The sequence below is a fragment of the Chiloscyllium punctatum genome, chromosome 38 (genome assembly GCF_047496795.1).
Source record: "Chiloscyllium punctatum isolate Juve2018m chromosome 38, sChiPun1.3, whole genome shotgun sequence".
NCBI classification, from domain to species: Eukaryota; Metazoa; Chordata; class Chondrichthyes; order Orectolobiformes; family Hemiscylliidae; genus Chiloscyllium; species Chiloscyllium punctatum.
The window spans coordinates 48093072-48118584 of NC_092776.1; the positions used below are offsets into that span (position 1 = coordinate 48093072).

At 40.0% G+C, this 25513-nt stretch overlaps 1 protein-coding gene across 3 annotated transcripts in view; it reads left to right on the top strand.

Annotated features, from left to right (window-relative positions):
• Nucleotides 1-25513, top strand: part of rnls (renalase, FAD-dependent amine oxidase) — a 163845-nt gene that overhangs the window by 13200 nt on the left and 125132 nt on the right. For all 3 annotated transcript variants that reach the window (XM_072557831.1, XM_072557832.1, XM_072557833.1), the window contains exons 3-4: nt 1711-1856; nt 6997-7149. In XM_072557831.1, the coding sequence (XP_072413932.1) occupies nt 1711-1856; nt 6997-7149 (299 nt within the window). The remainder of the gene's footprint in view (nt 1-1710; nt 1857-6996; nt 7150-25513) is intronic.

A 25513-nucleotide genomic window follows, 5' to 3' on the forward strand; every position in this document is an offset into this window, starting at 1 on the left:
GCTGTGACCTCTCCCAAACAGGTTCCTCCAAGATCAGTTGTGAATTTCACTGTTAATTTTCCTAGACGCACTGCGCTGTCCAACGATACATGAATTGAAACAGCAAAGGCAGCAACTGCGCAGGTTCACTGCTGTGTCGATTAGCAGTTTGGATCTCTATGTCTCTCTGTCTCTCTCTCTCTCGTGCTCTCTTGCTCGCGCTCTCTAGCTCTCTGTCTCTCTCTCTCATGTGTCTGTCCCTGTCCCATTTAAAAGTGTTGTTGTTTTGATTTTTTTTTCTCCAAAGTTCCAAAACAATGCAACAGCATATAAAACAGTAACTGCTGCTCCTGGAATTGGAGGAAATCACCTCCTGCACCTAAAATACCTCAAAAAAGGAGCAGCCTGTTACAGGCAGAAATATTTTCCTGTCCTCCATCTTCTTGGGTCTGAGGTACCCTAGGAGAAAGTGAGGACTGCAGGCGGTGGAGATCAGAGCTGAAAATGTGTTGCTGGAAAGGCATAGCAGGTCAGGCAGCATCCAAGGAATAGGAGAATCGACGTTTGAGGCATGAGCCCGACGTTTTGGGTTTCCTGAAGAAGGGCTCATGCCTGAAACGTCGATTCTCCTGCTCCTTGGATGCTCACTGACCTGCTGCACTTTTCCAGCAACACATTTTCAGCTCTGAAGTACCCTATCCTATGAGAACATTCCTTACATCACTTTCTCATTTTAGAAAGCAACATCATTGCCCTTTGCTTTACCCATAGGACTGATTGGATGCAGTTACGTCACTGAACTATATTCAGCTATGACTCAGCCACGTGTAGTTTTGAGATTGGTCAACAAAATGGGCAAAATTCTTTCTTCAGTTTTGTTTTGCTTTGAGTAAATATGTCTGCTGCTGGTAAATTGGAGCAGAAGTCTGCAAAACAGATAATGATGATAAAAGGTTTGGTTTGAAGGATTCTCTTTAAGAGAGATAGAATGCAGAGAAAAGTTTTAAATGTCCTCCTTTCTCCTCCAAACTCACATCAGGCATTGATTTGTGAACAACTGGAATTCACGTTGCAGTTGAAATCTGCATTTATGCAGAGCCTTTAACAAGCACTAACATCCAGTGAGAGGTTCAGAAAGGAACAGATACTGAACCAGAATTGGAGAGGTGAGAGAGGTGTCCAAAAGCTTTGTCAGAAACCTAGACTCTGAAGTTTGGCCTGGACGTCTACATCTTTCTGAGATTTAAGAAGGTTGTTTTTAGAAGCAGAGGCAATAGTGGATAGTAGTTTGAGCAGATGAGGTGATCGAGGGGTATGGAGATAGGAGTAAGGATGTTAAATTCAGTGAGAACCAAGGTAGATGTGCAAAAACAAGGTATGGGTGAAAAGAAGGAGAGGCAATAAGGCAATTGAGCCAAAACGTAGAAAGGAGGATAGGAGGATGGGCGGCTTGCTGCAAGAGCATTCCAGACATCAAACATAGATGTGAGAGGATGAACATTTCAGAAGCAGAAGGGATGAGGTATGGGTGGAAGGGAATGATACATGGTTGATAGCGTAAGTGTATTGAGAATGGATATGATGTGGGGTCTGGAGGTTAGCTAAAGATAACCTCTGGTTGCTCATTAGTAATAACGCAAGTCAGATACATCAGCTTGCTACACTGTAATTGAAAACTCACCATGTGTGCATGCTGAGTATGTAATAGTTGTTTGTGTGTTTTTTTTCTAGTTTTTATGACGAATTGTTATCACGTGGCATTTTGCAACCATTGCTCAGTCCTATTGAAGGAATGGTAGAAAAAGAAAAGGGAGTCCATAACTATGTGGCCCCTCAAGGGATTTCTTCTATTGTCAAACATTATCTCGCAGACTCAGGTACTGTATGGTGAAATCAGTTTTCATATTCATTTTACTAATTCCCTTTTTTCTTAGTTTGTAAAACCATATGCTAGCAGTGTTACAACATTTTGTATTTTAAATAAATCAGAACAATCATAAGACCATAAAGCCATAAAACATAAGGGCAGAAGTAGGCCATTCCTTCCATTGAATCACTGCCATCATTCACTAAGATCATGGCTGATCTGAAAATCCTTAACACAATTTTCTTGCCTTATCTTCATAATGCTTAATTCCTTTACTGATTAAAAATCTATACTTTAGCCTTGAATAATGACCCAACTTCTACAGCCCTTTGAGATAAAGATACCAACAGGTTCACTACCATTTCTTCTCATCGTTGTCCTAACTGAGAGACCCCTTATTCTGAGACCATGTCCTCTGGTCTTGAATTCTCCCTCTAGGAGAAACAACCTCTCTACATTTACTCTGTTAAGCTCTCAATGAATTTTATATGTTTTAATAAGGTCTTCTCTCTTCTCAACTCTAATGTGTATAAGCTCAATCTGCTCAATCTCACCTCATAAACAAATCTCTCCATGTTCAGAATCAGCCCGACCTAGCCTTCTTTAGATTGCCTCCACTCTAATATATCTTTTCTTATATAAGGTGACCAAAACCATCCAGAATATTCTAGCTGCGGTCTAAATAGTGATACGTATAGCTTTAGCAAGACCTCCCTATTTTTATGTTCCATTCCATCTGAAATAAAGGCCAACATTCCATTTGTCTTCCTTATTACCTGTTGAACCGAGATGCTAGCTTTTTGTGATTCTTAAGTGAGAATTCCAAGATCCCTCTGTGCCGCAGCTTTCTGCAATCTTTCTCCATTTAAATAACACTCAGCTTTCTATTCTTCCCACCAAAGTGCATGACCTCACATTTTTCCATATTTTATTCCATTTGTCAAGTTTTAGCTCACTCACTTAACCTGTCTTTACCCCTCTGTAGACTCTGTGTGTTCTTACTACTTGCCTTTCTACCTTTCCAGTGCAAACGTAAACTTGTTCCCTCCAAGCCATTAATATAAATTGTAAACAATTGTGGCCCCAGGGGTGAACCCTGTGGCTGTTACACCAGTTACAGGTTGCCATCCTAAAAAAAACCCTTATCCCAAATCTGTTTTCTTGTTTAGTTAGCTGATCCACTACCTGTGCTAATTTAATGTCCAAACACACAGGTTCTTGTCTTATTAAGTAGCCTTATGTGAAGTACCGTATCAGTTGACTTTTTGACATCCAAATACATTGCTTCTATTGCTTGTCCTTTGCATACCCTGCTTGCTACCTTCGAAAAAAATTCTAATAAATTTTCACCAAACCATGCTGTCTTTAATCAATTATGTTAAGCTTTGTTCCTTGCTACTTCACACCCCAGTCTGATCCTTAATAAGTCCAAGAGGATTCCAGATGATTCTGTTATATCAGTATTACAAAAATGTCAGGGAAGAGATTGGAACAATTTTCAGATATTATCAGCAAATAATTTGCTGAATTAAGAATTTGGGGATTAATGCATTAAAATTGCGATCTTGACCACCCAAACTAAGCAATCTTTCCATTAAGAGCTTAAAAGCAATGTTTGCATATGGATAAAGAGCATTGTTTGTTTTTGAAGTATCTGTTTTACTTTTGCATTCTCTGCAAGGACAACAGATCAGTGATTGTAGCGAGAAACTATTAGACTGGAAAGAGAATCTTGAAAATGGTCAGTTATTTTGTGTTGATATTGGACCATGGGGCAGCGCAAGTCATGCAAGTCCTGTGAAAAAAATTATGGATTCAAATCCTGGCTCTAGCTTAAAGTGCGAGCAGTAAGAGATATTGTGACCAAAAAACAGCAGGTCAAAGCTTATACTGTCCCAAGCCAGTAACTACAAAAGGTTAGTTAATAGGTCAGCTGAATTACATATGAGAGATTGTCTTGTTACAGTCTTAACATTTTGAGCAAAGGAGAATGGAGAAGTATTTGAATAACAAAACGTGTGTGTAATTTAGTTGAGTAAACCTTGAATATGTTGCTAAATTACAGAGCAGAAAAGTAATTTTAACACAGATAGATGTGAAGTCTTTCAAGTGAAAAGAAAAAAGTGGTCATATCTAAGAAGAAATTGAAAGAGATTTAGGATTTTTTTTGTAGGCTTAATGTTCAACATTCCCAATTACTGTGGACAATGGCAAACAATACTGAACTGTAACATCCACGTGTAAGTGCACAAGTCAATGAAATATGGCCTTAAATTTTCTAACATAGTTGGTTCTGATATAACGCAATAGTTCCATTCTCGTGCGATCTTGCATTGCAAGTTAAACTACTGGCCCAGAATCGCATTCTAACCAATAAGGTAAGGAAAGTGTGTGTTCTACAAATAACTGTCTAAATTCTTCAAACGCATTAAAACCAATGTACAGTGAAGGAATGTGCATTATATCAACTGGTACTCTGGTCAGATTAATACATGTGTGTTATAAAAGCAAAGGATGCTGGAAAAACCAGTCTCTCTGACAGCATCGATGGGAAAAGAAACAGAGTTAGCCTTTCATGTCCATAATCTTTCAACAGAACTGGAAAATGTTAAAGATGTACCAGTTTTAAGCAAATGCAGAAGCTAAAAAAGGGTAGAACAAATGGAAATTTCTGTGCCAGGATGCAAAGAGGAAGGAATTAAATGGAAAAGATGATGACAGCGCAAGGGAAAAGCAGATGACAACGACAAAAGGAATTTATTAAGCTGGAAAGGGTTCAGAAGAGATTGACCTGGATGTTGCCGGGAATGATTTGAGTTATAAGAAGAGTCTGGATAGGCTAGGACTTCTTTCGCTGGAGCATAGGAAGTTGAGAGGCAATGTGATAGAAGTTTATGCGGGGTATAGATAGGTGAATGGCGGGTGTCTTTTCCCTAGGGTGGGGGATTTGATGACTGGGGGCATATTTTTAAAGTGAGAGGAGAAAGATTTAAAAAAAAAGAGGAGCAATTTTTTTTGCACAGAGTGGTTTGTGTATGGAATGAACTTCCAGAGGAAGTGGTGAATGCAGGTACAGTTACAACTTTTAAAAGACATTTAGATAAGTACATGAGTGAGAAATGTTTGGAGGGATATGGGCCAAGCGCAGAAAGGTGGGACTAGTTTAGTTTGGGATTATGCTTGGTGTGGACTGGTTGGACTGAAGGCTCTGTTTCTGTGCGTATGATTCTATGACTGTATAAGTAAACAGATGAAAGATGGATTGAGAGAAGGTGTAAACTGGAAAAGCAGAATCACTAACAACTGCTTTCTGAAAAAGTGAAGGCAAAAGCTTTGGTTGGAAATTGTTGAACTTAATGTTAAGTTGAGAAAGCTATAAAGTTCCGTATCAAGAGATAAGGTGCTGTAAACTGTGCATTATGTTGTGATTTATTGCAAGGGTATAGGAGGGCAAGGACAGAAATGCCAAAATGGCACTGAGGAAAAGATTTAATGTGACCGATGACTCGTGGTCTAAGGGGATGTTCTTCAAAGTGGTCATCCAATCTGTGTTTGGTTTCCCCAGTGTAGGAGGTCAAAATCTAGGACAAGTCATGAGTCAAGTAACTTATTTGATGGAAAACAATTGCAGTGTTTAGAGAACTGCCCAGGTGAGGCAGAGTAGGTTTCGCTAGGTCAGCTCACCTCACTATTGTGGTTATTACATTGGATGAGAGAAGAGAAGAAAAGGAATATTTTCACTCCTGGGTTGGTACTTAATGAAGGTGATGGTTGTCTCAACCGCCAGCCAGCAAGAGACCCACATGGCCTTCTTTAGAGAAGAGCCACTCCATTACATGCCACTCAGGAAGATCAGAGCTGCACCTTTCCCAGATTCAATCACCAGGGCAGAGGTTGCACTTACCAAAACTGTCAGCCAATCAGACGCTGCCAGCTCTGTTCATTGGGAGTGCCAGCAAGGAGATGTTAGCAGCTAATGATGCACCCACCCAAGGCCTGGGATTGTTGCTGGACTGCAGGTCACAAGTGGGTGGGTATTGTAAAGAATCATGGGATGGGGATGGCAGGGCTGGAAGGGTTTTTAATTCACTCAAGGAATGTGGGCATTGCTCGCTGGGACAGCATTATTGCTCACCCTCAAGTGCCCTTGAGAAGGTGGTGTTGAGCTGTTCAAGGAGGGTCAGTAATCGGTGGCTGGGAAAGAAGCTTCCTGTCCCCTGATGGCTGGAGGAAATGCTTAAGTAGACATTAATTACCCACTTAAGGACCAAAATTGGGAATGGGCCTGGAAGACCACCCATGGCCGTTCTCACCACAGAGATTGTTGCCATCTTCAACCTGATTAAATGCCCCTGAAACCAAACATGTCACAAGGGAGGGCAGTAAATGTTCTGCCTAGTTCTAATTGAGTGCCTCCTGTACGTGCTGATAGAGGACATCAAACACAGATAAGATCAACTGGGACATCTTCATGAGTGGATAGCATTTTAACATTCACTTGCTGGATATCCAAATGGGAAGATGCCAGAAGCCACCATGTACTCCTGGAAGTATATCCAATTATGTAAATTGATTCATTATCTGAAAAGGCAAATTATCTTTGGCCACAAGGATAAGGGAGGGGAATTAGCACCAGGTGGATCACTCCTGCAGAGGGCTAGTGCAGATAGGATGGGTAAAATGGCTTATTACTGTGCTGTAAGGATTTCATGGATCTATGACACCATGTTTTTAAAAAAATTTATTCATTTTGTGGGACACGAGTGGTAGCTGTCTGGCCAGCATTTATTGCTTGATCCTTGTGAAGTTGGTGGTGAGCTGCCTTCTGGAACCACTGCAGTCCACCTGCTGTGATCTGACCCACAATGCCTTTAGGGAGGAAATCGCAGGGTTTTGACCCAGTGACACTGAAGCTGGGAGAGCAACATAAGAGATGATAAAGAAGTCAGGAAGGGAGATAGATAGGAAAGGTATAGGGTAAGGAAGTATTATCTTCCACTTTTTTAAAGAAAAGCTTTATTTAAAAAAATAACATTTTTTTGAACGTGTAAACGAATATGTAGTTTCATGTTGCAATACTTATTTTTCTATACGTTCTTTTCTCTCATTATGCTCTGTTTCTATTACTATGGCAAACAACACATGAACAGAAGTGTACTATAATCGCCATGTTACCCACATCAACCTGAAAGAAGGCAAGTTGGAGGTCTGCAGCAATTCAGCTCCTTCAGAAATGTTTGATGCAGTTATTCTAACGATGCCTGCTCCACAAATTCTTCAGCTACAAGGACATATCGAGACTTGTGAGTACCTTACCTTTTATCCAAATGTTTCTAGGACTCTCCATTATCACCATTTCTGTCAGCACTCTAGGCTTGACGTAATTTTAGTTCTTGTGAACTGCATGAATACTTGATGCATGATTTCCATCATTCTCACTTTTATGCTCCATTAACTTTAGTCATTAAGGTTATATGAAGTTGCAAATGACCTGAGTCAGCTAACGATGTACCTGATTATAACACAGACTGCAAAAAAAATTATAATAAATGCCTGTAAGGACAGTGTATGTGGGCATGTGAGGGAGATAGGAGGGGGTGAAACAGAGAAGGAGACAAGACTCATTTAACCACACTGATGAAACCGGAGCCTTTGACTGTTGAAAGTCTATATCTGAGAAGTTTGATGTCTACAGCGTTCAAGATAAAACAAGTATTTAATTGTAATGACTTCTGATGTAACCATACTGGTCACTTTAATGACATATAATATTTCTCTTAAAATTTATTGGAAAACCTATGCTGTGGCAATGTCTATCCATCTTTGTGTCTGTAAATACTGACCAGTTACTCAACAACATAACTGAGGTTCATTATCATTCTTGCTTCCTTCAATGATCATTATTTGTTTTCTGCAATATGAACGTGGGATCCTTTATTGGAGAAAAATTGAAACCATTTATAATAATCTCTCTGTAGCAATGGCACAAACAATGCAGCTCATTTTAATCAATCTTAGAAAGTGGCATAATTGCTTTAGGACACTAATTTAGCACTGTCCCCTCAAACAGGACAAACCATTTCTACTGACCCCTATTAAATAACAAATAAACAAACCAGTTTTCCTCTGTCTGTAAGATTGTTTGAATGTGATGAATTAAAAATGAAGAAATATTTTTAAAACTGCATAGACAATTCACAAAATTCAGTTTACACAGTGTTTTTTTTTGACCTAACAGATGCTGCTTTTGTTGTAAGATGGTTCCAGCATGCATACTTGTGATGGAACACCATATTATGTAGGGTATTAGCATGACACCTGGGGGCATCTGGTGAAAGTACACAGAGTAGACAATTAATAACATTGGTGCCATCTTTGCACAGGAATAGGAAAAAATCTCTCACAAGTGCTATATATAGGGTTCAACAAATATTTATCAGTTTAGTTCCTGATTGATTTCTGTTGGTTGTGCTGAGTTTGTAGAAGTTTGCACTTATAATTGAAGTTTTTGATATCTACAGGGAGTGGTGAGATGTGCAGGAGACCTTGGTCCTAACTTTAACGCTTCTCAACAAAACATTTCCTCTCAGATATGGGTATGGTTGTTTCTATCCCCAGGATGAGCTGCTCTGAGGAGGAGGAGGAGGAGGTAAAAGACTCCCAGTGGGAGACAACGTCCACCAGGGACTTTAGATGATAATTCTCCTGTCTCAGTGTCGGCAATCTCCAATGTTTCTGTTTGATGAAGGAAGTGTTCACTCCAATCCAAGAGCAGCTGCAGCCAGAAGTGTATCCTCAGAGTGGAGTGAATGTAGCAATTGTAATTGTTGGGGAAAATGACTGTGGTCATGAGCTTTTATGCATCTGACTTCTTCTAGATGTATTAGTACCCAGTGTCTAATATTTATGACGCTGGAGCATTTGATATTCATAGTCACTGTCTCATAAGCCACTGTCGCATAGTCACTGTCGCATATGTCGCATCTTCCAAGACAGCCAAACATGTTTAATTCTCTCTTGGCAGGTTGGTGGAGCAAGTATTGAGCTTAGTAATGATTTGGGTTTCTCCACAGTACAGGGTGCCACTGAGGGCACATATCAGTTTGCTAGTCCCATATATATCGCAGGCAGAAAAACATTCCATTCCCGCTGTGGTTATGGTGACATGCAATGGTTTTTGAGGACTAGGGCATTAATGATGGAGGTGAGAGTGAGGATGAGTAGATTGGTAGATGCAGAAATGTGAATCGAGGGTCAAAGGCTCGACAGTTGTAATGATGAAAGCACAATAGTAAGTGATTTGGGGGAGATTTTTTTTTTCTGACTCTCACAGAACTGAGTAGGGTCACAGAGGTGTTGGGGGATATGGGTGTGATTTCTGGTGTGGCTCATTGCTACCGATAACTTAATCTGCGATGGTGTTGTAAAGGAAAGTGGCAATATTATATGTCTTTTTAAAAGAAAAATAGTAACGGGGCAAAGGATTAAGATTAAAGACTGATAGATGTTGTCAGCTGTCAGATCACAAAATAGCAAAATTTCAGCAGCTTTTCAAACAGCATGGTGTTGCGATGCTGGTCATCATGTAAATACTGTAGAGAGGGTTCTAATGTTAAAGGACTGCTACTTCTCAGAGCTAGAGTGCAGTGGGGGTGGGCTATCCTTCCTTTCATATTGGAGAAATCTCATTCCTAACAATGAAATGGTTGACTTCTCTGATATTTGAAAACAAATGAGGTCTGGGAAATGGCAAATGTATGTTGAAAATTAATTGATATCTTGCCTTTACCTCTTTGGAAAGAATTGAGAATATGCATTCCTTTTACTTTTGGTGTTTACATTTGAATTTTTAAAAAAACATTCATGTACTTCCTGCAAATCTTGCTGTATCTGCCATCTCTCTGTAAAAGATCTCTCTGTTGCCAATTTGAGAATGAGCAGCTTGCATAAATGCAAATTCTTTCCTTCATTCTGCACATATTAATAGGAAAATGGCACAGTTGCTCACTGTATCATAAATTAGCAACTTGGACAAATTGGTAACATAAATGTACAAATTAATTGCTGCATTTTATCTTTCTCCCCTTGTCATGTTTCCCCAGATGAAAGGACTAGGCCTCAGTCAATGCTGTTGTCTCATTGACCATAAGGAGGAGTGTAAGATTAGACTGACATGACTGTTTCTCTGATTGTTTCTCTTATTGACACAACTAGGATTATTCTTCCAGGTTGCTCACATCCTGAGAGACGAATCTTTAATTCCTGATGGGTCTAAGACACTCCTGGAGGGTTGGAGCCCTAGTTAAGCACATGGCTGAGGATATAGGAGCTTTCTGTCAGAAATAAGGGTTGAATCACTGTCTTTCTGCTCTGCCTGACAGTATGGGTGCTAGTGCACTTGAGCAGAGACTCAATCCCGGGTACTTACCTCTCACAAATATATTTTATGAAGAACACAAAAGTGGAAGTACATAAACAGTTCCATTGTTGGCGTTCCATTTTCCACTTGAAATCATTTGTAGTAGCAGTAGTAGGCGAAGCATATTCTGGTACTCAAATATACAATGTAACCCTGCATCTTAACTCCATCTTCCAGTCTTGATCTGTAACCCTTAATACCCATGCATATCAAGAATCTTATCAGTCTTGCTTTTGTAATTTTAAATTACCTGGCAGCAACAGTTTTGGGAATAGGAGTTCCAAACATCCATTATCCATTGTAGAAAGAAGAGATTCTGAACAATACCCCAGAACAGCCTTGCTCTAACTTTAGGTTTATGTTCTAACGTTTTTGCATCCCCAAAAAAGCATGTAGTTTCTCTCTATCCGTCATCCCGGCTCCTTTAGTCATCTCAAAACATCTCAAATGGAGCAACCACTAAACTGCTATATTGAAGGGAATACAAATCCAGTGAATCCAACCTGTCCACATAATGTAAGAATAAAAAAGACAGCACTAGCTACCATGTAAATCTCTGATAATAAATGGGGAATATTTTCCCTGGTTATGGCAGCACATTTCATCCACAAATCCCAACTAACACCCTTAGATAGAAAAATGAAACAAGTTTGCAAGTTATTTCTCTGGCAAATTGCGTAACCACTATAAGAAGATGGATATTGACTAGCAATACTTCCACATTGCTAGCCATCCCACTGGGAATTCCAGCTTTTCACAATGTAGCATGCCTGCTTTCCATTTTGTGCTTTTAGGAGGTCATGGTGCAAACAGGCTGCAAAGAAATATTGCTCTATCTAAATTGCCATCCTTTCCTATCAGTATAAATAAACATTTATTATAGACTGGCAACTGTGACCCAGCCAAAATTTTCATTATAGCAATGCTCACTTTGTAACTCAGGAAACTAAACTTGGCTCAAGGTACACTATTGTGTTCACTAGCAATCATTTCTGGGCATACACCTAATGGTTTACATTGGCAACTGCTGGACGCCCAACAATCACTTGATGTTAAAATTATTTACAATCCATAAAGAGATGATTTTTTTTTAAATGACTTTTTATTCTAAAGTGTGGTTTAAAATTATTCCAAGCCTAAAAATTGATAACTGATGTGTGAGCTGCCAATGGATTTTGAAAGTGTAGAAATCCTGAAACATATTTATTCTTGTGGTCCAGAAACCCCACTGCTTAAATATTTAGAATCCCAAAGGGCTACGGAGCTAGAAACGTAAACTGGGCTTGTGATAAATTATTTAAAAGATAATGTAATGGTTAGGAGTTGTACTTGTCCCTGTCTCTGCTGCTTTTTTTCTCTCCCTCTTTATGTCGACGGTTTATTTTACACGAAAGCTTGAAAAGCTCCAAACATAATTTGAACAGTGAACAGTAACACACATACTCAACAGTAACTCAATAACCCAAATAATTATGAAAGAAATGTAATGAAAAGATATTGAACCAAATTAGGGCATTATACCTCAGGTTTTCTCTGTTTTAAACCAGGATGGTTCTTAGTTTAGGACTTGGGTGAAAAGGATGAGATTAATGTTGGTGTTGTTCATTTAACCTTACTTCATACGTATACACTACTTAACACAAGCTTTATGATTTTACCCAGAATTGAGGATAGTTGAGGATCCTAAAGGGATGGAAATTTGTCTTGGATGGTTTCATGTTGACTGCCTTCTGTGAACCTCACCCAATATCCAGCCGCATTGATGGCAATTCTGTGCAATGCCTCCTGTTTTGTATTATGTGCACGACAATGTCTATCACCACATAGTTAGTCTTTGAAGACACGTTTGGCAGACTCCCGCACTGTTCTGCAAATGCCTATTAGTTATGCCCCCAAAACTCAGGGGATTCAGGATAAATCTTGAGAAAGAATAAAACTGTCAGAAGGGGAGAAACTAACCTGAGGATAGAGTATTTGCAACAAATAAATGAATATTTGTTGCAAAAAGTTGAACCCTTTTGGTTATTAGTATAAAAATATGGCACACTGGGGGAAAAAGGACTGTTTGACTAAGAGTCAAGCATCATCCAATCAGTTAATGAGTGATACGTGGTGCAGGAAGTTGGTGCATTGTGAAAATGGACACTTTGTGAAATCAGCGGTATGTGGTGGACGGTTCCTGCAAGTAGGAGATGTGATGACACAGTCAGGATTATATCAAAAACAAAGTTGGCAACCATATGCCGTACTTCCTCCATCCCCACCCCACATGTGCTGATTTCCTTTTCCTGATGTCCTGAGCTCGCATTTTTCATTGATTTCTTTCCTATAATTCCTTGTATCCTCGCCAAGCTCATCTTGTTCACACCCTCCCCTTGCTTTCTTGATTCCATTCCCAACAAACTGAATTTCCCATCTTGATCCCCGTGTGTGCCAGGACAGTTTAATAGCTGCCTTTTCAGAAACTGTTCATCATCCTACAAAAAAAAGTGTAGCTTTCACCCTGAAGCCCTTGCAAACTAATAGTCCATTCCCCCAGCCTTCGTCAGAGTCCTTTGAAATGTTTTTGCCTTCTAAATCCAAGTGCACCTTTCCCCGGATTTCGTGTTCAAATCCCAGCATTCTCCAATGCCTGTTCATTGTTATCAAGGGGGGGATTGCACTCCACCTGGTACCATTCATAACTAGATAATCACTTAAAGTGGTTTTGCATCACAGCTGTCCTCACAGATCAATTCTTGAATTCTTCCTATTTCTTAACCATCTCTTACTTTTTGGCAATATCACTGAAAAGCACAACTTCGGTTTTTACATGTTCACACCTAATTCTACCTCACCATTTTCCCTCTTCGCTCTTCAATTGTTGCTAAATTGTCAGACTGCCTGAAATGCAGCACGGGAAGAGCAGAAATTTCCTTCATTTAAATATGGGAAAACCAAAGACTTTGTTATCAGTTTCCACTTCTGTTCCTGAGTGTTACTAGCTCCATCTCACTCCGCGGCAGCTGACTGAGATTGAATTGAACAATTCACAACCTTGGTGTCATGTTTAATCCAGAATGAGCTTCCAAACACACATCCATGTCATCCCTAAGAACATCTATTGTCATAGAGATGTACAGCATGGAAACAGTCCCTTTGGTCCAACCCGTCCATGCCGACCAGATATCCCAACCCAATCTAGTCCCACCTGCCAGCACCCTGCCCATAAGCCTCCAAACCCTTCCTATTCATATACCCATCCAAATGCTTCTTAAATGTTGCAATTGTACTAGCCTCCACCACATCCTCTGGCAGCTCATTCCATACACGTACCGCTCTCTGTGTGAAAAAGTTACCCCTTAGGTCTCTTTTATATCTTTCCCCTCTCACTCTAAACCTATGCCCTCTAGTTCGGGACTCCCTAACCCCAGGGAAAAGACTTTATCTATTTATTCTATCCATGCCCCTCATAAATTTGAAAACCTCTATAAGGTCACCCCTCAGCCTCCGATGCTCGAGCGAAAACAGCCCCAGCTTTTTCAGCCTCTCCCTATAGCTCAGATCCTCCAACCCTGGCAACATCCTTGTAAATCTTTTCTGAACCCTTTCAAGTTTCACACCTTCTTTCTGATAGGAAGGAGACCAGAATTGCACACAATATTCCAACAGTGGCCTAACCAATGCCGCAACATGACCTCCCAACTCCAGTACTCAATACTCTGACCAATAAAGGAAAGTATACCAAACGCCTTCTTCACTATCCTATCTACCTGTGACTCCACTTTCAAGGAGCTATGAACCTGCACTCCAAGGTCTCTTTGTTCAGCAACACTCCCTAGGAGTTGCGACTCATCTGCTGACACCCTCAATCACCTCTTTGTTGTCTCTTTGGAATCCAAAGTGGGGATCAACCTTGGAATCCATTCAGTTTTTAAGGTACGGAACCACAAAGACATACATGGTAACCTAATTCACAGGTAGGACACAGAACCCAGACACCAAAGGTCCGTGTTCATGCTGTGGAATAAAGAAACCTCACAGATGCAACTATGTCTAGCTATTAAAACCAAATGCTTTTATTGCAAAATGTACCACTTTCAGAAAATGTATCAAAGCAAGTGCTTGTCATTCAGATTCAATGACTGTGCTGGATTGATGGCTGCCAGAGCATGTGGAAATGTTCACACTGACAAATTAGACAAGAATTTTGCGAGATGGTTCTCAAATCCATCAAGTCATTGCATTGTTTTCTCATCACTGGTTGCTGCATCTCTGTTAAAACCCTCACCTCGTTAGGATCTAGGTGATGTTCTGTCACTATCAGTACGTGACCTCTGCCCTCAACTTCAGGCATCTTCGATGGCATATTTTTCTTCTGGTTCTCTTCTTTCTTACTGCACTCTTTGTGCTTCTGTTCTGTGATGAGTACTTCATCCATTTATCATGAGCCACCATTTCCTCAAAGAACAAATTCTAGCCCTGGGTTGATGGGGTTGCCAGTTCTTCTTCCTTGTCTTTCAGGGCTTTGAGGTCAACTGGAGTTCTTCTTGGCAGATACTCAGTTAATCCTGCACTCCTCTACTTTGAAACAATGTTCAGCAGGAAGATATACAAGACCTGTAAAAATGCTTTTTGTAATCATTTCCAATTTATTCAGCAGTCAATGGATTAGTGAACTATGGAACACTAGAAACCTCTTTCAGCACACGTAGGGTTACCAATCCAACCTTTAGACTCACTTCAGCTGAATTGGATTTTTATTAATGTCTATTCTCTGGAACTCCAGGTCTTCATTCTTCCCAAAGCATTGGGGTCTAACTTCATCATTCGAACATTCACAAATCAGCTGTCACCTTTAGACCCTGACAATACCAACCTGTTGAATGGTGTAGAACACGTCATCAGAATTATCAGCTGACATTTCTCCAGTGGGCATCATTTTGTCCTTTTTTCATGGTAAACCATTACATGCAAAATAGCTCTGCTTCTTGCAGTTAGGGCACAGTAACCCGATGCTGGGCATGTCCTCCACAATCTTGTACTCTGACTTTGGTCCTTCTGTTGGCTATTCTGCAAGCATTTCTTTCTTTTTCCAAATGTGGTGTTCATGTTTGGTCTGGACAGTGTCTCAACATTAATGTAAATTCTCATCTGTTCTGTAGCACAATGATTGACAACCTCAGAGCTTCTGCACATGTTGATAGTTTTCTCCTCCTGAACAAAAGTGCCCTGATGGCAGGATTGTCTTAGGCATAAGAGATCCCAAATGGAAGATGGTTTTCAGCTCTCCTAAGTCTCACGATTCAGCCACGTGTATCAGTGTAGTCACATGCTGATCAATAGATCCCCTCTTCCCTTGAGTTCTGATATTTAACACACACATTTAAAAGTAACATTAATCAAAAGGTTCAAAGCATTTCTTCAAAGCCTTTAACATCTCTTCTGCTTGGCTTCTCTGCTCCAGGTTTAGGTTGCAACGCAGCTTGTGGCCCTCTCTTTCCCCAGCACTGACATTAGGATTGCTACTCTTATCTGCTCTGTTATTATATTCAACTCAATAGCTATTTAATAGTTTCTCATTTTGATGGGAACAAATTCCAATTCTATTGTATAGCTGCCTTCATTTCCACAGCAGCAAAGAGTGGAAACATCACAGCCATCCTGACTCATCCAGCACACCAAAGATGGCCCCGACTGCTGTTTGATTTCTTTGTTGCTGTATTTTTACATTAGTCGAGTCTCTTACAGCTTTGAAAATTCAGGCAATCTCAGCTTCACAGTTACAATATCACATTTCAAATTATCTGTTTAATAGCTGATAAAACTGAAGTGAAAGGAAGATCTAGCAGAGGCATAGCTCACACGATTACATAATGTCAGCTAGTACACTATGTACGTTTGCATTTCTCCAAACAAAAGGTATTTGCAATCTTGTCAAGAATGAATGTAACTTGTTAAGTATTCCAAGCATTAACTAAGGATCATGTGTATAACGCAAAAACAGGCTCAGAAGAAATTCTAGACTGGAAATTTTGCGTCTATGTTACCAAAGAAAAAGAACGGGAATGAAAGGGTTAATCCGATGATCCTGACCCAGGAAATGAAAAGTGCAGGAAGTGAAAGGCAGAAAGTATATTCACAAATGTGCTGTTGTATTGAAGAACTCAAGGTGGCAGCAGAAGAAGTAGTTTGGAGACTGTACAAAGCAGGGCAGTGGGGAAAACTTTGGTCTGGAAACAATTTGTTATATTCAGGCTCACACAGGTTAGGCATCTTTCAAAATTAGCCTTTTGAGGTTGTTAGTCATCCAATCAACTTTGAAAAATCTTGGAAGGTAGAAACTAGCTGATTGACATGCCGAATAAACGGATAGCTTGGAAGGTAAACCTTTAAGTGATTCTGGTTCTTAAATCAGCATTTAGTTTTAAAAACAATTCCAGTAGGGGTTACCTTTTTAGCTGTATACTTTCCAGTCCTACCAATATTCGTCAAAGGATGCTTTACATTACACACTGATTCAAGAGTGTGACTTGAACCAAAATTTCTCAATGCACAGAATCTTAAGTAGGTTTCCAGTCTCAAAGCTACAAGACTTTTTCATTTAATGCCCAAATGTTTTGCTTTTGAACTTCCATTCTGGCCAGGCTCCACAACTCCTCCTCCTCCCAGCCCCAATTCTCCTCCCGTGGAATCCTTACTTCCTTGCTGTATGCTGATTGTAATTTTGATCTGTAATGGTGGCCCAGGCTTAAATGCACACGCAGTTAAAGCTTTGAAATGAAAACCTCCCTGCATTTATCTTAACCTCCATGTTGAACAGAGGGCTACCAGTACCTGGTATATGTCTCTGTGTGTTAAGTATCATCCCTGACTGTTCCCAAGCTATATTTAGGTTAGTGTTGTAAGCTTCCTTTTTATGTAGTTTATAACCCTTTCAGTCTTGCATACTATTCCTTACAGTAGCTGAAGTCTACATGAACCAGATGCAGTTCAGCAGGATTCTCTCCAGGAAGCAAATAAAAGACATTGGAGTGCAAGAGGAAACAAAAGGATTAAAATGAAGGGGAGGTGGGGTGAATGTTTGAATTGTAGGATCTGTTTTCTCCTTCCTCCCCTAAAATGTGTGTGTGGAAATTATATAAGAATAGTCCTCTATCTTTCTTTGGGAGGAGGTTGACAACAGGTTGTATTTATATAGCACCTTTCGCATGTTAACATGTCCCAAGATGCTTCATAGAGACCCAACATAACAAAGGTTTATACAAAAGCAAAAGAAAGAGATATCAAAAGAGGGAACAGGAAACTAGAGTGGGGAGGTATGTTTTAAAGTGGACAGTAAATGATGAGGGGAATAGGTGGAGATGCTCTAATGTTAATAGATTATCTGATAGTTTAGAACTTCCCTTTATTCATAAAGACCGAAATGCCAAAGTAGAACTTCCCCAACAGAAATGTCTATTGTTACGTATCAGTCCATGGCATAGGTTAAATATCTAAATTAATGACTCTTTATTGTGCCATCTCAATTCCACACTGCCGCTGTCAATCATCCAAACATCTGGATCAGACTGAAAAGTCTAGGAACGTTTCTTGGTTACAAGGGATTTCAAATCTTATCTGAATTAGTGCCACCATCCATCCCATCCCCAGTATTCCCTTCCACAAAGCCACATAAACCAATATTAATGCTGTTTCATCTTAAGAAAATGAAGTTTGGCATAATTTGTGTGGAGCCAAAACTTGGCAACGTCATGAAACAGAGAAAATAGGTACAGGAGTAGGCCATTCAGCCCTTTGAGCCTGCTCCCCCATTCAGTAGGATCATGGTTGATAATGCAATTTCAATCTTTCATTCCTACTTCCTCTCCATATCTCTTGATGCCTTTAGCCATTGCGGCCACGTCCAGCTTCCTCTTGAATATTACCTAAAGACAGATTGTCAGAAATTGTTCTAAGACAATGCGGCCATGAGAAAAAAATGAAAGGAAAGTGATTTTTTTCTGATCTGGACTACATTATGCAAAAAGGTGGAAAAAAAATAGATCCATTGGTAATTTTTGAAGAGGCAATGTTTGGAGAAGAATAATTGGCAAGTCTATGGGGAAAAAGCAGGTGAGTTAAACTATTTGGGGAGCTCTTTCAATGAGCTAGCATGGGGATAAAGGAGCAAATGGCTTCCTTGTACAGCATAAAACACCATAAGTCTAAAGCATGTCTGGACATGGCTTGGTTGCTCATTTTTCCTTTCCTTTATAAGGAGATGATGCTGTGTTTGCCACATGTTTTAAAATTAGGGTTATCAGTTCACCAGGATGATGTGCAAAGCAGGCGAGATTATGTTTGGAATAGCATTACTAGAAGTGTTATAAGTGAGCAATAATGCTTAGCCTGCCTAAGATAAGAGTCCACTTTATTGCTGCAGTTCAAAATCTGGAACGTAAAAGGTATAATAGAAAAGCTTTGCTCTGGCCAGAATGGAAATACGTAAAGCAATAAGCTTCGCTGTGCAAGATAAGAGATTAATTTCATCCCTAATGCAGTGCTTAGGGCTACTGTCCTTGTATAGATAAAATTGTCAGTTTGCGTAAACTGAAAACTGAACAAAAAACTACTTTGTCGTAATATTTTTGCAAAATGTCTGTGGAGTATGGTTTCCTTACAAATTAAAAAGAGTTTGACAAGGTCCCCAGTATCTCAAATAGTTAAACCTAATGTATACTTTGATATTGAGCTACAGAGACTGTGAATGATCACAGGTTCTGTCCTTGGTTTGTGCTGAGGTAACTGATCTCAAGCAGGTCATCAGTAGCTGCAGACAGAAGTGATTGAACAGTCTGCTGGATCTCACAATTTAGGCTCAGTGTCTCTTTTACTTAATAAGACTCTATAGTAAAGTTCCAATTAAGTAAGCACAATTTAATATTCAGTCATTTTTAACTCATCAACTTTAATTATTCTTGCTGTACCTATCCCCAGTGGTGAATTGAAATAGGAACATTTTTTCACTTCATTCTTGTATAGAATACAGGCATTACTGATGAAGGCCAGCATAGTTGCCCAGTCCTAATGACTCTTAACTACCCTCTGAAAGCCAGCCACATTGCTGTGGGTCTAGAGTCACATGTTTCCAAATGGACACTAGTGAACTAGTGGGTTGTTTTACACAAATGATAACATAGCTGCAATTAGACTAGCATTTAATTTTAAATTTTACTGAATTTCCACTTTCACCATCTGCTTTAGTGGGATTTGAACCCAGATCGTAGATCTGGAGCTTTGCATTATTAGGCCACTGACAGTACCACTATGCCATCACTTTGTCTGGCATATAAAAAGGAATAGGCTATTCGGCATCTTGAGCCTGTACTGTTATTTGGTTAAATCTAGGCTGACTTCTATTTAAACTCCATTTAACTGTCATGGTTCCATGTCCCTTAATGCCCTTACCTAGCAAATACTAACAGTCCCAATTATGAACTTTTCAATTGACCATACCTCAGTACTGTTTCTAGCAATGGAATCCAGATTTCCATTCTGTATGAAGAAATACTTCCTGTCACCATCCTTGAATGTGTAACTCTAATTTTAAGAGCTTACGCCCTTGTTCTGGACCCCCACCAGAAACACCTCCAGTTCTTTTCTCCTGTGCTTTCAGAGTACATTAACATATGGACCACTGGGTTCAAGTCGATCAAATGTGGAGTCCTTGGTAACAACCACTACAGAACAAAGAAACAGTTTATGATGATTCAAAGTAGGCTAGCAAATACAGTGGCTGTCAGATAGGTCTGAGGCAAGAGCCAGGGGCAATAAAGTGTTGATGGAGATTTACAAGGATGTTGCCAGGGTTGGAGGATTTGAGCTATAGGGAGAGGACGAACAGGCTGGGGCTGTTTTCCCTGGAGAGTCAGAGGCTGAGGGGTGACCTTATAGAGGTTTACAAAATTATGAGGGGCATGGATAGGGTAAATAGGCAAAGTCTTTTCCCTGGGGTGGGACAGTCCAGAACTAGATGGCATAGGTTTAGGGTGAGAGGGGAAAGATATAAAAAAGACCTAAGGGGCAAGGTTTTCACACAGAGGGTGGTATGGGTATAGAATGAACTGCCAGAGGAGGTGGTGGAGGCTGGTACAATTGCAACATTTAAGAGGCATTTGAATAGGTATATGAATAGGAAGGGTTTGGAGGGATATGGGCCAGGTGCTGGCAAGTGGAACTAGATTGGGTTGGGATATCTGGTCGGGTTGGACCGAAGGGTCTGTTTCCATGCTGTACATCTCTATGACTCGGAAGGGAGAGTTGTGTGGGGTTGCACAAGGACCCTGATTATTCCTGTTGCCTTAGGCACCAAAATTTGTATATCTTGTTCAGAGTGTTTTACAACTCCAAATGCTCCCTGTTGACAGGACCAAAGCTTGGTACAACAAAAATCTATCATAATATTACTCGATGTTTTCACTGTTTACAGTTGAGAAATCTTAATATTTTGACCATTAAACTTTGAAACAACAAAATCTGCTGAACCTATGACAGCATGAATGAAGCAATGGATAGTATGTATCGCTGGTTTGGTAAAAGAACAGGAAACAATATTTTGCAAGGAGTTATGGGAAAAGTGGTAGTGTGAGTTTGCCTCCAGTGTGTTTTACCTTTCACATCAATGCTTAGTTATCTCCCATGACATAAGAAACTGGGCATGGGTCTTGAAGAATCCCACAGACATTTAATATACCTGTTATATGCAAACATTGCATTCCTCAGGCATACAATATTAGGTTACAAGAGAACAGCATGCATCCTGTAGGGTGTCCTGTTTCAAGAGCTCCAACGTAAGATCTTTATACTGTTAGGTCACATGCTATGTTACAGTAATATCTTGAACATGTCCCTTAAATGTATATTGATGTATTGACCACGACACACAAAATAACATACGGACAAAGCAAAATTGATTTTAGAAAGAATATTTTAGTATATATTGTTTCGACATTGGGTAAACCCCTCTGCTAATTTAAATCTGACACAAAGACGTTCACCTCGTGCCGTAATCTGTTAAATTTCAAGAGGCAAAGGACTATCCCTGAAGCCACTATTTAAAGTAAAAATTAACCATTTTATTCTTTAAGTCCGACAGAGAATATTGAAACAACAGCTATTTACAACTCTTTTCTCTTAAACCTATCTTTTACCTCCCACTCTACAATACTGGTCCAATAAAAACACCGATTAAGATTTGCAAAAAAAAGAAAATCACGTTTCAAAACCAGTCAACTTTGTCAATTCTCCTTTGTAGATTTTTTGCTGTATTTTCCTGAGTCATCTCCTATTCGATCTTCTGCAGCACAAATGGACAGGTACCTTTCAGAGAGGTATTCTGCTAGCAGCCTTTTGTAGTTCTCCCCCTAACTGTTCAAAATGTCTGATTTTATACCACAAAACATGGGATCATTTCATTGGTTTGATGTCATCCCAAACAGTAAAATTCAAATTTGATTGGGTTTTGGTATTTGGGACATAATTTAAACTGATTGGTCGAATTTGAATTTGTTTTTGTTCCATGGCAACCCAACTCCAGTTATTTGTTTCAACCAAACGTTACATTTTTAAATTGTTCAGCACACTGTGTGCTTCTGTAAATCCTTGCCAGCTTCCTCTCTCTCTTAAAGGTACAGTGCACATCCACACCATAACAATATTCACAGATTTGGGGCTAACTGGAAGACTGTCATTTCTTCTCCAACCGCAGTTGCCCTTGAAGACCCTTGTTATCTCTTTTTCTTATTCGGTCTTTCCTAAGAAATTGCTTGGCTAGCAGTGCTGATTGTTGTGGGTGCTGAAAAGAAATGTTTAATCATGATGTTCCTCCAAAACCTACAGCAAGCTCAATGGACCAGTTAATCTTTACCTGCCCATGACATTTGCATTATTGGAAAACCATCAGTGCTAAGTTTGCGACACTGTATTTCAGATATAAAAAAATGAGGAATAAATAAAAAGTTTACGTATAAGAAAATAGTACAATAATTTATTGTAAAAGAAACAGACTTTAAATCAACTGTAAAAATAAAAGGTTCTGGAAGAAAATAATATAATCCAAATTATAGAAATAAAGTAATCTTACAGTAGCCATCCTTGTATAACTCATGTTTTTATTATATATTTTATTGAACACGTTGTGAATTGGTCTTCATAACTAATTTAATTTTTATTTATTACACATGTATGATAGCACACTTCTATCAATAGCAACTACTTCACAACTTGGGCCTTACAGCAACAACTAATACACATGGTTCCTGACTGTTCTCTTCAGGCAGGGACATTGTTGGATAATGTGACACATAACTACTAAACAGGTCTCTACATGTCACCAATGCCCAGTATCTGCCTGCAAACAAAATTAGACTCGGTTTCCAGCTTATCAGACTCTAAATAGGGACAGCCGAAACATTTTAAGGCATAAAAACAAAGTTGTTTTCCCTTTTAAAAGACCATTGATCTTGCAAATGCAAGTTATTCTTTTGAAGCAGCTACCATCACCAGTTCACTGCAACCTCATTGTGAATTCTCATTAATGAAGATTAATATAGATTACTTTTACAGTGTGGAAACAGGCCCTTTGGCCCAACAAGTACACACCCACCCTCCAAGGAGCAACCCACCCAGACCCATTCCCCTACATTTACCCCTTCACCTAACATTACGGGCAATTTAGCATGGCCATTTCACCTAACCTGCACATTTTTGGACTGTGGGAGGAAACCGAAGCACCCAGAGGAAACCCATGCAGACAGGGGGAGAATGTGCAAACTCCACACAGACAGTTGCCCGAGGCAAGAATTGAACCCAGGTCCCTGGCGCTGTGAGGCAGGAGTGCTAACAACTGTGCCACCGTGCCGCCCTAATCGAACAAGCTCATAGGCAATCTACAAATTGAGTCTTTTGAACTGAAAGTGGAATTTGATGAGTGGGTAATGGACAGCAGCTGAACGCTAAACCCTCCTAAGGTGAGCAGGATGAGGTCAGAGCTATTTTAACCCCTGGACATCTCACGTTTCATACAATCCCTACAGTGCAGAAAGAGTCTGTTTGGATCATCATGTCTGCACCGACCTTTGCAGAACATTCCATCCAAACCTAGCCCCCAACCCTATCCCCATAACCCTGCATTTACCATGGCCTAGCCCTCATGTTATCACCAACTTGAAGGGCCAACTGACAAACTGGCAGAAGTAGAAATCTGAGCAACAGGAGACCGCAACTGAGGCAGAGGGAAGCTTGTGGTAAGAAGGTAAGTTGTAGGAAGAGGTTTGTCATGAGGAGTGTCGTGTGTGAGGATAGGAGTAGAAGCCTAGACAAAGGGAGGCTTAATCTTTTCTTCTTAGGCCCAGCTGGGTACTTCCCCTCTCCTCCTGAACTTACAAAGAATGTAAAAAATAATAATGTTCATTTGTCCACTGCCTCTGGATCTTTAAAGAGTCTCCAACTTTACCACTAATTTTATGACCTTCTGCACACCTCATGGCTTCTCATTCCAACAACCAGCAGTGTGTCCTCAAATAAACTACACTTTAAATAATTTCTGAGCTCACCCTTCCTCCAGACTTGACTCTGAATCAAGTGTTCTAAGTTGATTTCACTTTATCTTTTTTAACTTCTTTAACTATGGTATATCTTATTTCAACTCTGGACACTACTCTTTTGTTGACTCTGTATTCCCCAATCATTACCAGGGTATACCGATCCTAATCACACTCTCTAATTTGGGTTTCCTTTTTGTGGGCACATTTTAGCTGCTGTTCCAGGCCTGACTCCATCATATCTAGTTCCCCTTTGATCTCTCTCATATTACTTTTCTCTTCAGCACTCCCTGACCAACCTTTCTTGTTAAAATGCCTTCTTTCATTTCTTCCCTCTTGGGTACACTGCCATACAACTCATTTGATGTTATCGATAAAACTATCATGGCTATTTACTGTATTGCTATCTGCCCAGAGCCCTTTGACCCCTGTACTGCCATTTTCTTCAGTGTCCAGCAGGGAATGTGTTCCTTTGCTAAGTCTCTAAAATGTACACTTTCAAAGTTCCAAACATCTGACCTGTGGCTCACCATTCAGTATGACATTCTTTCAGTCACACCTAAACCTCCTGCCCTAAAGCTATTATACTTTCTCTCTTTCACTTTTAGGAGCCATGGAAACCTGCGCCACTCACATGTAACTCCTGAACCACTAGTAAAGTCTCTCGGTGACATTTGGTTCAATGATTAGCCCAAAATGACATCCCACCACCAGTGGATGAGCATTTGCCACCCTGGTCCCCTCCCAAGTTTCAGCTTAATCATCACAGGGTTTCCTGCTGACAGGAGACTGAAGTGTGCCCGGGTGCCACATTTCCTGCCACATTAAACCAAGCCCAGTGTTACAGGGAGTGACCCTCCTGTCTAGTGGGTATCTCTAACATTACACGTGGTCATGCTTTATTGCAGTCTGCTGACAGTACGCATGTGGTGGACACCAAAGACAAATACTGTAGATGTGTGGTGACAAAGGTCAGTGATTGCACTGTTATCACTGCAGAACTGTGTGGTGTCTGTGGGATAGGCAGAACTCCAAATGCCCGCACCCAGTTGGCAGGCGGACTGCTTATTGTGAAATGTTTCCAGGTGTTACAGCAGCTCAACGTAACTAAGTGGAGTTAGAAATCCAAGCTGTTAAAGTTGACCAGACCATCTGGGGAAGTTTCAAACTTGGCTTTGTCTGTGGAACTGGAGTTGCCCCACTCCCATGCTGCTAACAGTTTATGCAGTCTGTGCCACTGTCATTGAACTGACTTCAGAGTCACTCTAATCCAGTTTAATCAACAAAACAAATCCAAAATAGCTCACTATTGATACAAAAGTGCCCCCTAATATAGAAGTATTTTAAGATTTATATCCTTTTGACTTGAAGCGATGTAATTTAAATATTTATACAGTCCCAAAACTTTGTATCTGATTTGCACCAAAATCCACTTTAAATGGAAGTGGGAGTAAAGGAAAATATAAAGTTTTGTTTGCTGGAGGAGAGAGCAGAATAGTAAAGATTCATTTAATATTGGGAATTGCTGTGATTTTCCTACATGTTCAGACAGGGCCCATTTCTTAGTCTGTCTTCTCTCTCTCTCTCTCTCTCACTCACACCTTGCCAAAAATGAAAAAAAATACAATTTTCGAACCTCTGAGTCTAAAAACAAATCAAGAAGTTTGCACTGAATTGCACATACAG